Genomic DNA, 14826 nt, shown 5'->3' with positions numbered 1-14826 from the left:
CTAACAGTATTGCGGGATATGCGTCGTAATGCGCCGTGTAAGTAACATTTAATACGAATACAGTGTCAGTAACAAGCGAGCTGTATGAAACAACTGTATACCGCTCAGTAGAGGCATCTGACGTGTACAACCCGTGAGCATTTCTTCTAAACGTCGCTATGTATTGTTTTCTCTGTTTTTTTATGTTGTCTGTGTTTTCTAGAGACCTGGGACATTTACTAGGTATCTGTACATGTGTCCGAGAGATGCATCTGTAACAATTCTTTACCTTATTTGTGAAAACTTGATAAAATCACAGCTTGCGACCTGCCAGATTTTCACTTTGATGGCCCCAAGGTCTACGGTAACCGTGCAAAAGACTCTTTCGCCGCTGTCAAACTCTGCCTAAAGTAAAGTATACATATTTCTGTACTTTTCGGCGCTAAACATATTAAGATCTGTCGCGCAAATATACATAAAAATATTAATTCATAAGGTAAAATAGAAGAAACAAACAGAAAATGGTAAATACTATCTTGTTAACAAGTTAACGGCTCTTCCAGAAACACGATAAAACTTTACGCTATGGCAACGTTGTGCGGACTAAACTGTGTCGGAGATCACATAAACATACGTAGGTACTTCAGAAAGTAAGTTGCACATCTCGTCCCACGCCAAGACCATAACACAACATTGACGCATTGTCATATGGCCCAAAGATAAACCGCTTCCAGCCGTCGTGAAATGGTGCCAACAATTATACCAAGGCGGCACAGAGATTGGCGATGCTGATCCTTTATACAGTCCACATGTTGCGCCATGCGATTTTCATCTTTTCGACAAGCTCAAAATAGATCCGGAGAGAAAGAGATGAGGGCGTTCACACAGCTGTTCTCCGCCGGCCGGAGTGGCCGAGCGGTTCCAGGCGCTTCAGTCTGGAACCGCTCGCCCGCTCTGTCGCAGGTTCGAATCCTGCCTCGGGCATGGATGTGTGTGATGTCCTTAGGTTAGTTAGGTTTAAGTAGTTCTGAGTTCTAGGGGACTGATGACCTCAGCAGTTAAGTCCCATAGTGCTCAGAGCCATTTGAACCATTTGAACAGCTGTTCTCCAATGGCTCTGTGAGAAATTCTATCATCGAGGAACTGAATCATTGGTAGAGAGTTCCGACCGTTGTTTACAGAGACTTGCTGATTATGCTGAAAAGTAACGTCATGTATCTATCTCAGTTTGGAGCGTTGTGCAGCATTCAATAAAAGTTACTTGGCCTGCCATAATAACGTGCAACTTACTTGTTGAGCCCCTCTCGTACACGGTTCAGTCACATTAATGTGACCACTGCCTATGTTCAACATCAGTGTGAAATAACCACTCACAGACGGCAGGTGGCAGCACTAGCAGTGGGGGGGGGGGGGGGGGGGGGGGGTGGAGTATACAAAGCGTGTCGGGAGGACGCGGAAAACAGTGCAGTCGTTGTGGTAATGCGGAAACGGCACAAATGATCTGACGTTCAAAAGGGCGTATCATTGGTAACGCAATTTCTACATCAATGTATCTTTTTATGAGCAAAGTAGCCGGGCCTTAAAGAGGTGACATTCCATTTACATAGTTACCAAATGCTGTCCGCGAAATATTTCAATTTTTCCTTTAAATCTCTAAGTTTCTCTTACTTTCCAAGATTACTTCAAAGCAATTAATTCTTTTTTTCAAAGTTAGGCCTCTTACTGGTCAGTTGAATACCCCATTTGTCCATTTCCATTCTTGGTTTGGCTATGAAAATTAGGATAAAAACTATCCGTCAAACAACTAATTAAATTTTTCTTGCTTGTCCTGATCACTTTCAAGCAATTGAACCTTTTTTTGCAAAACTACACAATAGGCTGGTTAATCTGATTTCCCATTTGTCCATTTCCCACTCTTCTTTTGGCTGTGAAAATTCGAACAAAAATTTTCGCTCAGCTCACTGATTAAGTATTTATTAATTCCCTGATTATCTTCGAGCAATTAAATCATTCTTTGCAAAACTATAATTCACGCTGGTCAATATGATACCCCATTTGTCCGTTTCCCAGACTTCGTTTGGCTGTGAAAATTCTCAAAAAAAAAACCATTGCGCAATTTCTAGGCAGTCTCGATTTCGCTCCGCTCAAATATTTCCCCAGAAAAGAGGCTTTCCAAGGTAGAATGACGGAGAAACAAATTATGTAAGTCTGCAAGCCTTCGTCGCCATTGATGTTCAAATGTGTATCTTATGGGACTTAACTGCTAAGGCCATCAGTCCCTAAGCTTACACACTACTTAACCTAAATTATCCTAAGGACAAACACACACACCCATGCCCGAGGGAGGACTCGAACCTCCGCCGGGACCATAGCCATTGACATTGATGATATAATCTTCCGAGTCGCTAGGCCGCGTCATATTGCTCTTCAAATTTCTTCATTGCTCGACGTTTCGATCCCCTCCCTGGATACTCTTCAATGTCCCACTGGTGTCCTTGGATGGCTGAAAACTTATAAAAGACTATTTTCCTGCCCCTTTTCGAATAATTGTAGTTACTGGGGAAAATGTTTCTGCTACTATTAGTCGACTGTCGTCATTGGGTAAATATTGAAAGCAGATACTGACAGAGAGGAGCAATTCAAAATATTATTGTAGTTGTGCCGCCTCGGTTGTCTCCTTGTAGTTGTTGACGTTCCTCGCTCGCCGTGGCTGGATGTTCACTTCCACGATAGCAGATAGCCACAAAGAATAAAACCTGTAACGACCAACACTACTGAAATTGTATTTCGACTACTTCATGGACTTTCCTTCTATAAATATTACATTCCTTGACTAGCACCTGTATGTTCTTACAATGTGTAATGTGGCTGTCAGATTATTTATTCTTAGTGCTCCATTATCACTGATTTTACCTTTCGTCTTAAACGTCTGTAGCGTTCGTGCTCTTTAACGTGTTCTTTATCTGTCCCACCAGTTTCTGCGATAAACAGAGTATTAAAGAAAAGTATGCATTTTGGAGCCGATGTTCGCTGGACATTTTGTTCTTGTTTTAGTCCGTACTAGCATCTCCCAAAATATTGAGACATTATTTTTAATGCCCTGTATACTTTGCCACATTTATGCGTCACTTCATATACTCTTGCAATGTGAAGGCGGTCAGGCACCACCGTCGTAAGTCGGAAGATGCTTTTTTATATCGTGTGTTGGCCGAAAAACGTAGTCTTTAGACCATTCTTCCGAAAGACTCTGCCTATGCAGTCGGTTACGCTAGACGCAAGGTTTACCTTAGATAATACACAGGAGTCTCATTCTGAAGCCAACCGTTGTGCCCGAGCGGTTCTAGCCACTTCAGTCTGGAACCGCGCTGCTGCTACGGTCGCAGGTTCGAATCCTGTCTCGGGCATGGATGTGTGTGATGCCCTTAGGTTAGTTAGGTTTAAGTAATTCTAAGTCTAGGGGACTGATGACCTCCGATGTTAAGTTCCATGGTGCTTAGAGCCATTTGAACCATTTGAATCATTCTGAAACTTCGTGGCAGATGAAAATTGTATGCAGGATTAGGAACAAAGTGAGAATGAGCACTTGCCCGCAAAAGCCAAAGGTTCCATTCGAGTCTCGGGCCGGCACAGGAAGTTTCAAAGCAGCACACTCTCCGCTGCAGAGTGACGGGTCATTCTGGATCCTCGTTCTTCTTCGCTTCGTTTGAAGGCCCTATTAATGGAAACGTCATCGTAGCTACTGGCCACCAGTGTCTCCCTATCTACTCTAGCTCTTATTGCAAGCTCTTACTTTCACTGATGGGAAATGCACTCGAAGATAGTGTGTTCAGACCGAAGAGCATTTTAGAATGAAATTTTCACTCTGCAGCGGAGTGTGCGCTGATATGAAACTTCCTGGCAGATTAAAACTGTGTGCCGGACCGAGACTCGGACTCAGGACCTTTGCCTTTCGCGGGCAAGTGCTCTGCCAACTGAGCTACCCAAGCACGACTCGCGCCCCGTCCTCATAGTTTTACTTCTGCCAGTACCTCGTCTCCTACTTTCCAAACTTTACAGAAGCTCTCCTGCGAACCTTGCACAACTAGCACTCCTGAAAGAAAGGATATTGCGGAGACATGTCTTAGCCACAGCCTGGGGGATGTTTCCAGAATGAGATTTTCACTCTGCAGCGGAGTGTGCGATGATATTTGGAAGGTAGGAGACGAGGTACTGGCAGAAGTAAAGCTGTGAGGACGGGGCGTGAGTCGTGCTTGGGTAGCTCAGTTGGTAGAGCACTTGCCCGCGAAAGGCAAAGGTCCCGAGTTCGAGTCTCGGTCCGACACACAGTTTTAATCTGCCAGGAAGTTTCATATGAAGAGCATTTTGCTTCTGGGCTGACTGGTGGCGGTGGTGGTGGTGGGGTGGGGTGGTGGCTGTATTGGTGGAGAAACAAATTGTCCGTTGAGGCACGGAACGCCACGCTAGGAAAAATGTCAGTGTTTAATGAGAGGAGCAGCCTATGAGCCTCGGGACGTGCTGACGGTGACCGCGTGTTTTGCAGTGGTGGACGCGAGCGGTCGCTACTCGTCGCAGTTCCTATTCGGCAATGACCTGTGGCTGGGCTCGCAGACGCTGTGCGACGAGACCGCAGCCAGCGCGCCGTGGCCAGTCACCTTCTACGTGGCGCGCCTCCGTCTACGTCTCTCCCCCGCGCTCACGCCACAGGTAAGCGACTTTTCAGTCACGCGACCGCTCCTTATGTCATTTACTACTCTGAGCACTTCCAGCTCCATACCTACCACAACGTACGCTACCTTTCAGTCGTCATTTTTGAGTGTTCGTATTAAGCTCTCCCTCCTCTCACCGAAGTCATCATGAGCCCTTTCTCGTTCAGAGCTGGATAAAGGCCTCCTCTTGAGTTTTCCTTCCGTTACGGTCTTCAGCTATACGCACATGTTTTCTGCTGGCACTGAAACGTTCTTTTTGTCCGTCGACGCACTCTTGGCGATGAACGGCGCACGAGACAAATTACACGCGCCTTGAGTAGAAGGGCAATGGGCATTTAGGGCAAAGAATGCACTCCAGCCGTATGCAAGACGCAGATGTGAGTGGGTACGGTGTGCTTGCTCCACCCGCTTCTGGAGGGCGGACGAGGTCGGCCGGAACCTTAACGATAAGTATGCCTGCCGTCAAGTTTGCATGCAGGAAACACTAGGTCAACGTCACATCGGAATGTCCCACAAATCCTGATACTGCCCGATTCGAGCAGCCGGCTAAATGGAGACCCAGAATGAGGCTCATTTCAGATTGTCAGATGCTGATAACGCTGTCTCACATGAGTACACGACATCTCCGTGTCATTCACAGTGATCAGTCAACATCTGACCCTGTCCACGTCTCTTATAAACCCTACCAGGCATGGTAACAACACTAACCGCGAGCAACACTTACACACTGTGGTTCAAACTGGCACATAGAATTGCAACTCTAATTTTTTATAACTATATATGACGGTAGTATCTGTTCCCGAAAGAACAGTTACCGTGGATGACCATACAGCTTTGCTAGAAATGAAATGATAATTAAATGGACACCCTAGCTGCAAACAGGCGTTTATGTACTTCATTTAATTATCATTTCATTTCTAGCAAAGCTGCATGGTCATCCACGGTAACTGTTCTTTCGGGAACAGATACTACCGTCATATATAGTTAAAAATATATGGCTTCCCGCCCATTGACCTTCTTGTGTGCGAACGCACACGCTATGCCCGAACTCGTACGGGACTTGGTAGATTAATCTGCCACGAGTAATGAGTATGATGGGCAAACATCTATTAGGCGCACTACGAATGTAGTGGTGTGGACATGTTGGGAATGTGGGTCTCACGGGGAGCGTGCAGGGGATAAGTCCCTGCAGACGCACTATCCTCTGTGCCCGCGGTGGCTCAGATGGATAGAGCGTCTGCCATGTAAGCAGGAGATCCCGGTTTCGAGTCCCGGTCGGGGCACGCATTTTCAACATGTCCCCAATGAAGTACATAAACGCCTGTTTGCAGCTAGGGTGTCCATTTAATTATCATTTCTAATTATTTACATATCCGACGATGGCATGTACGTGCACCAAGTTACAACGACATTCAATCATGTCTTTTGGGTGCTTCAGTCTTTTTGTCAGGCTATGTACCGGGTGATCAAAAAGTAAGTATAAATTTGAAAACTTAATAAACCATGGAATGCCGGCGGCGGTGACCGAGCGGTTTTAGGCGCTTCAGTCCGGAACCGTGCGACTGCTAAGGCCGCAGGTTCGAATCCTGCCTCGAGCTGGGATGTGTGTGATGTCCTTATGTTAGTTAGGTTTAAGTAGTTGTAAGTTCTAGGGGACTGATGACCTCAGATGTTAAGTCCCATAGTGTTCAGAGCCATTTGAACCATTTTTTGCGTTGACAAATGCAGCTGTGGCGAGAATGATTTCGAAGTTTGAAGCCACGGGTTGTTTAGACGATAGACCCCGTAGTGGCCGACCTAGCACAAGGCGTAATGCTGCTGAGACAATTCAGGAAGAAATGGAGACTGTAGCGGGTTCGTCTATGCACGGGAAAGTCAGCGCTAGTGCAGTCGCACGTCGCACCGGCATTCCATACACTACTGTTTGGTTGCCACTTAGGCGTACACTCCGATGCTGTCCGTACAAACTCCATCGGCGTCATGAACTGTTACCTGGCGATTTAGTGAAGCGGAGGGCATTTGCGGTATGGGCGTTTCAAAAGATGGCAGAAAATGACGATTGGTTGAGTAACGTGTTGTGGACCAACAAAGCTCATTTCACGCTCCGAGGGTCTGTCAACGCCCACAACTGCAGAATTTGGGCTACTGAAAATCCTAGAACTGTCACGGAAACTCCTTTGCACGACGAGAAAGCCACGGTACGGGTTGGATTTACCACATCTACCGTTATCGGGCCTTTTTTCTTCGAGGAAATGCGTGATTCTGGTTTCGTAACTGCTACCGTGACGGGTGAGAGGTACGCCGATATGTTACAGAATCGCATCATCCTCAGCCTGGCTGATAAACACCTGCTGGAACGTACGATGTTTATGCAGGATGGCGCTCCACCCCATATTGCTAGACGTGTGAAAGATCTCTTGCGCGCGTCGTTTTGTGATGATCGTGTGCTTTCGTCATGCTTGACCTCCCAGGTCCCCAGACCTCACTCCGTGCGATTATTGGCTTTGGAGTTACCTGAAGTCGCAAGTGTATCGTGATCGACCGACATCTCTAGGGATGCTGAAAGACAACATCCGACGCCAATGCCTCACCATAACTCCGGACATGCTTAACAGTGCTGTTCACAACATTATTCCTCGACTACAGCTAGTGTTGAGGGATGATGGTGGACATATTGAGCATTTCCTGTAAAGAACATCATCTTTGCTTTGTCTTACTTTGTTATGCTAATTATTGCTATTCTGATCATATGAAGCGCCATCTGTCTGACATTTTTTTACCTTTTGTATTTTTTTTTGGTTCTCATAAAACCCCATGTCATTCCAAGCATGTGTGTCAATTTGTACCTCTCTATCTACATTATTCCGTGATTCATTCAGTTTTCAAATTTATACTGACTTTTTAATCACCCGGTATATTGTAACCAGTAATAATCGTATAACACTACCATTGAGCACCCAGGAATTTACCGCTACATCTCTTTATTTATCTCATTTAGAGTAGATTATTGCGTTCTGTCTCGTAGAAAGTCGAGAATCCAGTATCAAATGCGGTCCGATACACGGTAAGCTCGTATTTTGTTAGCTAAATGACAGTGGGTAGCCTGAGTGTAATGGTGCTGTGTGGTACCGTGTCTGAGGCGAGTGTGGCGTGCGCAGACTCGCACCGTGCTACTGGGCGTCTGCGTGCCGGCGTCCTGCGGACCTCAGCAGCTGTCGCGGCTGCTGGAGGCGTCGGGGGCGGCGGGGGCGGCTGGCGCGGGCCGCGAGCTGAGCGTGGTGCGCGTGCGCCCCGTGCCCGGCGGCTATCGCGTGCTCGCCGACCCCAGGCTGCACATCATCTGGTAAGCATCACTTAAGCAGAATGAGATTTTCGCTCTGCAACGGAGTGTGCGCTGATATGAAACTTCATGGCAGATTAAAACTGTATGCCGGACCGAGACTCGAAATCGGGACCTTTGCCTTTCGCGGGCAAGTGCTCCACCAACTGAGCTACCCAAGCACGACTCACGACCCGTCCTCACAGCTTTAATTCTGCCTCGTCTCCTACCTCCCAAACTTGGCAGAAGTTCTTCAGCGAACCTTGAAGAACTAGCACTCCTGTAAGAAACGATTTTGCGGAGACATCGCTTAGCCACAGCCTGGGAGATGTTTCCAGAATGAGAGTTTCACTCTGCAGCGGAGTGTGCGCTGATATGAAACTTCCTGGCAGATTAAAACTGTGTGCCGGACCGAGACTCGAACTCGGGACCTTTGCCTTTCGCCAGAAGAACTTCTGCGAAGTTTGGAAGGTAGGACACGAGGGACTGGCAGAATTACAGCCGTGAGGACGGGTCGTGAGTCGTGCTTGGGTAGCTCAGTTGGCAGAGCACTTGCCCGCGAAAGGCAAAGGTCCCGAGTTCGAGTCTCGGTCCGGCACACAGTTTTAATCTGCCAGGAAGTTTCATCATTTAAGCAGCTTCCCTGCTCCCAGAGTTGATTCAATTCTCTCTTACGGAATATGAATCTAAGTTTAAGTGCCATACCATTCAGCACGCGAGTAAGAGTTCAACAGATCGCAAATACGTGAAACCACTTTAAATATCGAGCTCATAGGTACGCCGTCATACCTTACTCGGGAACAAATTGCTTACTGCTACTTTCGGTACTACGTCGTCATCTAGGGATATTTGGCTTATGGCTATAGTACAGGCGCTTTTCCTATAACACATACGGAAGGCTCAGGTCTACTCTTTGAATAAACACCTTCGCTGAGAGAAGAATGGTATGGCATTGTTATCTGGGCCATCCCGAGCGATTCATCGAACAATCCTTTGGAAAAGGCTTTCTTGTGCCACATGCTTGTGCCACACACTGTGGCTCCTTGCGACGAAGTATGACGTGTGTCTTAAGTGTATCCACTGAATGCAGCTGACTGTATTGGGCGTGTGGTGTCATGTTTGTGTTTTTTGACGAAAAGAGAAGGAGAGACATTGAAACACAGTGCCGGTACATATCGGGTGGTTATAATTAAAGTGAAGCTACTTACGGCGGTCCAGTGTGGGCTGTAATTATTCGGTAGAGATGCTAATGCATTAATGAGGAACCGTTTCACACAGAAGAGAAAAAAGTTCCTATTTTGGCCACCAGGTGCAAATTTGGCGCTGTATAGCATCTCGTCGCCCTCTCCAGTGCTCATATTGAACAAATTGTGCAAGCGGTGTTTAATAATAAAATCAACATTATGCCTTTCTCACTTGTTTGACATTCTCCGTCCACGTCCCGTTTCTAATCCATTGCATATGAAATCATTTCTATACGTCTTTCTTGGGTTCTCAACGCCAGATTTGCGTCTGGTAGCCAATATCGGAACTATTTTTTTTCAGGGTAAATTAGTTCCACATTAAGGCATTAGAAAATCTGCCAAGTTTCACTGCCATACGATAATTACAGCCCACACTGGACATCTGTGAGTAGCTGCACTTTAATTATAACCTCCTGGTCCTTGGCTCCTTTCGAATAGCACCAAGGAGGCCGTCTGGGGATATTACTGATCAATCTCCATCAACAGTGTCAGATGCACTCACTTCAGGAGACACTGTGAAAATGTTTGAAATTTAATCAAGGATACTGGAGCCAAATCTTGTGGTCAAGAATTTCACGCCACCACCTCACCTTCCTTTGCCGGACAAATGTTGACAGTGAAAATTTCATCCACCTCAGAGGATTCGAACTGACTTGCCTTCGAGTCGAGAGCTACTGCATAGGCGTGCGCCAGCGACCTTGGGATGGAAACAGGTAGCACATCACTGAAATTATCGCATTAAGAAAAGCTTTTGTATATCTTCTAGCTTTAAGTGCGTGACTGATATTTCAATTACATTTTCTTAAGCAGAATGGCATTACTGATACTTTGTTTACAACTCGTGGTCTAGTGGTTAACGTGGCTGTCTCGGGATCACGGGGTCCTAGGTTCGATTCCTGGGCAGGGTGGGGATTTTTTCCGCCCGGGGACTGAGAGTTTGTGTTGTCCTCATCATTTCATCATCATTCAGAAAAATGGCGAGACTGGACAGTGCAAAGATTGGGAATTTGTACGGGCACTGATAAACAAGCCGTTGAGTGCCCCACAAACCAAAATCATTATCATCATTTCTGACTCTTTAGGCGCAGCTTCAAGTGCAGGAAATTTTCAGTTAACTGCTTAGTTTCAGATCGTTCTTTCAAAACACCTTATTTTAGCGTCTTCTGCTATTCACGCTCAGTATGTTTGCTAGATAGCACCCTCCAGCCCACTTGCGTGCCATGACGTGCAACAACAAGCAGAGCTTCTCACTGAACGAAGAGGTGGCAGAACGATGTTAAACTAAAGTTTTGATTGAAAATTGCGTGACTTTTTTTTCCTTTATTGTAATTTTAATCACCTATACAGGCGGGCTGGCAGCAGCACATTACGCTGCTCTTCAGCCTTAAGTGGAACAATAACATGACATAGAGGTGATACAGACAAAAAAAAACGGCGGGCAAAAAATGGAGATACAAAAAGAACAATAAACATGAAGCCGGTCACGTTGGACGATAAAAACACTAACACTTGTGGACACGGCGCACAAAACATGGAGAACGGCGATGGCACACGTGAACAGTGGAGTCGTAACTGCACAAAACACAAAACGAAGCACACACACGAGATACTGATGTCGACGATCTCCGGCGCGCGAATGTTCACTATGCGTGGGCGAGTCCGGGGACCTGCCAAGAGAGGTGGTGGAGGAAGGGGAGTGGAAGAGCGAGAGGGGAGAGCAGAGATGCCACGGGTAGGGGAGAAAGGGGGGAGGGAGGAAGGGGGAGTGGAAGCCCGGGGGAAGAGGGGTGGAGGGAGGGGACGTGGGAAAAGGAAAGAGAAGAGAAGGGAAGGGAAGAGAAGGGAGGGAGGGTGCCTAAAGGAAAGGACACCGGAAGTGGGGGGTGGGGCAGGGTCAAAGTTGATAGGAGGGGTAGATGGAAGGGAGGAGGACATCATCAGGGAGGGGGAGCTGGCGGAAGCCACCTTGGGAGAGGGTAAGGAGGGTGGAGAGATGGAGACCGGGTGGGACGTGCGAATACAGGCGCGGCAGCGGGTGGGGGTGGGAGAGGATCGGGGAGACGAGCGGGTGAGGAGGATCGAGTTTGCGGGAGGTGTACAGGATCCGTATCCTTTCAAGGAAAAGGAGGAGGTGGGGGAAGGGGATGAGATTGTACAGGATCCGCGTGGGGGAGGGGAGACGGATGCGATAGGCAAGGCGGAGAGCATGACGTTCAAGGATTTGGAGGGATTTATAAAATGTAGGGGGGGCGGAGAATTGTGTGACCTGATGACAACCTTTTATATCTTCGCCAAGCAGCGACCTAGTAATGGAAACATTTGACCCTGTCAATCCGTGACGTGGATATGGTATCAATAAACGACACGCTGCTGACCATTAAAATTACGACACCAGGAAAAAGTTTTACTTATTTTGTGTGTACAGTATAATAGGAACGAAACATGACTAACTTTGTAGGCGATTTTGAGAATATTCTAGGTGCGAAATTTAACACAGAGCTGCCATCTCTGGTAGCAACAAAGCTCTAACAAGGCTGGGCATCGAGTCGAGCTGAGCATGGAAGATAGATATGGGTATGTCATTCTGCGCTGCTTCTCTCTATGGCTGAGTTAGTCAGTCGTTGTGGCAGATGAGTAGTAGCAACCCACGAACAGATATTTTCAGTGTGTGAGATATCTTGAGAAAGTGCTGACAGTGCAACAATAGAACACTGTCTGCATTAAGGTGCGTTAGGACAGCATGACCAACATGCAGTCTTGCGTTATCTTGTTGGAAGATAATGTCAGAGACGCGTTGTAGATAGGTCACAGCCACCTGCCTGAACACGTCAGAAATGCATGTTGCTGCTGTCGAGCTACGGAAACAGAGATGAAACTATTGGGTACCCAATGGCACCACATACCGTCACACCAGGTACCGGTCCTGTATAATGTTGATGGATGAAATCTGGTGACGTTCGTTCTCCTCGAACCACCCACACATTCGTACATCTTGTCATTGCACACAGAACTGAGACTCGTCTGTAAAGACGACGTGGTGCCACGGTTGTGTCCAGTGTTGGACACAAAACTTTCAGTGCACCTGCCTCTGCCATCGAATCAAGGAAGCTGCAACAATGGTCACTGGGTAAAAATCAATTACGCCCGATACAAAGGACACCATTTCGAAATTCAAATGATAACGTTTCTTATATTTATGAAATTCCTAGTGTTTATTCCACTTTCTCGTCGAATTAGTTGGCAGCGTATTTGGGGGGACGGTGGTTAAAATCCCTGCCCTGCCATCCAGATTCTGGTTTTCTGTCGTTTCCCTGAACTCCTTAAGGCAAATGTTGGAGGATTCCTTTGAAAAGTCCTTCTGTCTGTTCGGTACAAATTTAAACTAACTTCACGATCAGCTAGAAATTTTAATCATAGCTGAGAACTGGATGGCAATGTAATAATGAGGCACTTTCTTGTCGGACTGTTCGATGGGGGTGGGGTGGGAGTGGGGGTGAAAAAAGGGTTGGTAACGCCTGACTTCTAGATGGCCCTGCAGGACCAGCATGTTGAGTGAGCAGTATTGGGAAGTGTTCCAGGCGATATGTGACTAGACAGGCGTGGCTGAGCAGAGAAATGGGAGAAAAGTAGATGGACCAGAGAGGGGAAGGAGGAGATGTGTGCATTATATGTGACCTACGCTTACGTGGGTGAAGCTGTCGGTAAAATGTGTATGTATTTACTTCAATAAAAAATACGATCCCATCAAAATGTTTAAAATCTATTGAGAAATTTCACACAAAAGACTAAAAACCGAAGAATAATTATTTAAATAAAAGTAAATTTATAATAGAACATGTTTTTTCAATTGGACTAAAATTTTAAAAAATATCTCTTAGCTCTTTACAGACCCCTAATTCCATACACATAGTCCAAAAAATTTGGTATTGTGAATTTTTATTCGTTATGACAATATTTGTAAGATTTATAACGAAAAACGAGGGGTGCATGTAGTAGATAATAGCTAGGAGGTGAACTAATCATGCCTCAATTATGTCTTGCATGTGCCCCACATTTTATGTTATAAATTTTACGAATATTGTCATATATATTAAAATTTAACAGTTAATCATTTCCAGGACTATCTAATAGGGTTAAGAATCTGTATGAAACTAGGAGAAATTATTTTATACTTTTTAGTTCGATTTAAAAATATCCTAATCTTTCCCCAATTCGAGTTTGCGCTCTCTCTAATGACCTCGTTGTCGCTTGGCTGTTGAATCGTAATCTTCCTTTCACTTCAAAAAGCGTTTTATTAAATTAAAACAAATTCAAAATGTAATTCAATTTCATACTTCCAAATCTTGATATATTTTATTAAATAATGACCGACGGAAATGAAAACCTCATTTTAGAATTAGCTGTAAAATAGTTGAAAACTTGTTATATAATTAGCTCTTAATACCTTATATACGGCACCGACAGTGTTCTGCACACATATCTAACGTAAGAGTAGCCTTTACTAACACTTTGTTTTAAATTTAATTTTGTAAAAAAGTACATAACATTTATTCCGTAACATGATGAGGAATTTAACTTAACGAAATCCGACAGCCATGAAAAAGTACCACCATACGCAAAGACTTGGACAGAAAAGAGTGCCGGCTGGAGTGGCCGAGCGGTTGCACGGTAGCTCAGTGTGTTCAGTCAGAGAGCTGGTTGGCCTCTGTAATAAAAAAACTGAGTGGAAGGCCCAACAAAACGAACTTGATCGGATGTCATGTGACGTCCGCAACGACCAAACGCATCAATCAACAACGAACAAAATGAAAAAAAAGCGGTTCTAGGCGCTTCAGTCTGGAACCGCGCGACCGCTACAGTCGCAGGTTCGAATCCTGCCTCGGGCATGGATGTGTGTGGTGTCCTTAGGTTAGTTAGGTTTAAGTAGTTCTAAGTTCTAGGGGACAGATGACCTCAGATGTTAAGTCCCATAGTGCTCAGAGCCATTTGAACCATTTTGAACAGAAAAGAGTAGATCGATACACGCCAGATATAAAAGCCAGGGTGGCGCAGTGAGTCAGACACAGGTCTTGTATTCTGATTGTACAGGGTTCAAATCTCAGTTCAGTCATCCTAATTTAGTTTTTCTTTATGCCTACAAATAGCTTGCTGGGAATTCCAGAATGATTCCACTAATAAAATCATACCCTAACCCCTCACGGTAAAAACTGAGCTTGTTTGCCAACTTGATACTGACTGTTTTTTTACATTTTGTTCGTTATTTTTGGTCGTTGCGGACGTCGCAAGACATCCTGTTCAAGTTCGGTGCTTGATCGTTCCACTCAGTTTTTTATTACAGAGGCCAACCGGCTCTCTGACCGAACACGCTGAGCTACCGTGCCGGCCCAACTGAGCTACCCAAGCACGACTCACAGCCTTACTTCTGCCAGTACCTCGTCTCCTACCTTCCAAACTTGATATTGACTTTTGTCGAGTTCGCTAGATATTACTATAACTTTTCCGCTAGAATTTCCTCATAGGTAACAACACCATTTGTAAAAGACCCGAGATTGTAATTAGTACCAGCAGTCTTCTTTAG

General features: G+C 45.7%; 1 protein-coding gene across 1 annotated transcript in view; it reads left to right on the top strand.

Moving 5' to 3' along the window:
• Nucleotides 1–14826, top strand: part of LOC124556365 (nose resistant to fluoxetine protein 6-like) — a 168299-nt gene that overhangs the window by 79970 nt on the left and 73503 nt on the right. The window contains exons 3-4 of the mRNA XM_047130330.1: nucleotides 4520–4683; nucleotides 7844–8028. Of these exons, the coding sequence (XP_046986286.1) occupies nucleotides 4520–4683; nucleotides 7844–8028 (349 nt within the window). The remainder of the gene's footprint in view (nucleotides 1–4519; nucleotides 4684–7843; nucleotides 8029–14826) is intronic.

This window comes from Schistocerca americana, chromosome X (assembly GCF_021461395.2).
Source record: "Schistocerca americana isolate TAMUIC-IGC-003095 chromosome X, iqSchAmer2.1, whole genome shotgun sequence".
Taxonomy (NCBI): Eukaryota; Metazoa; Arthropoda; class Insecta; order Orthoptera; family Acrididae; genus Schistocerca; species Schistocerca americana.
The sequence above is the reverse complement of the archived record's forward strand: the minus strand, read 5'-3'. Positions and strand labels throughout refer to the sequence as shown.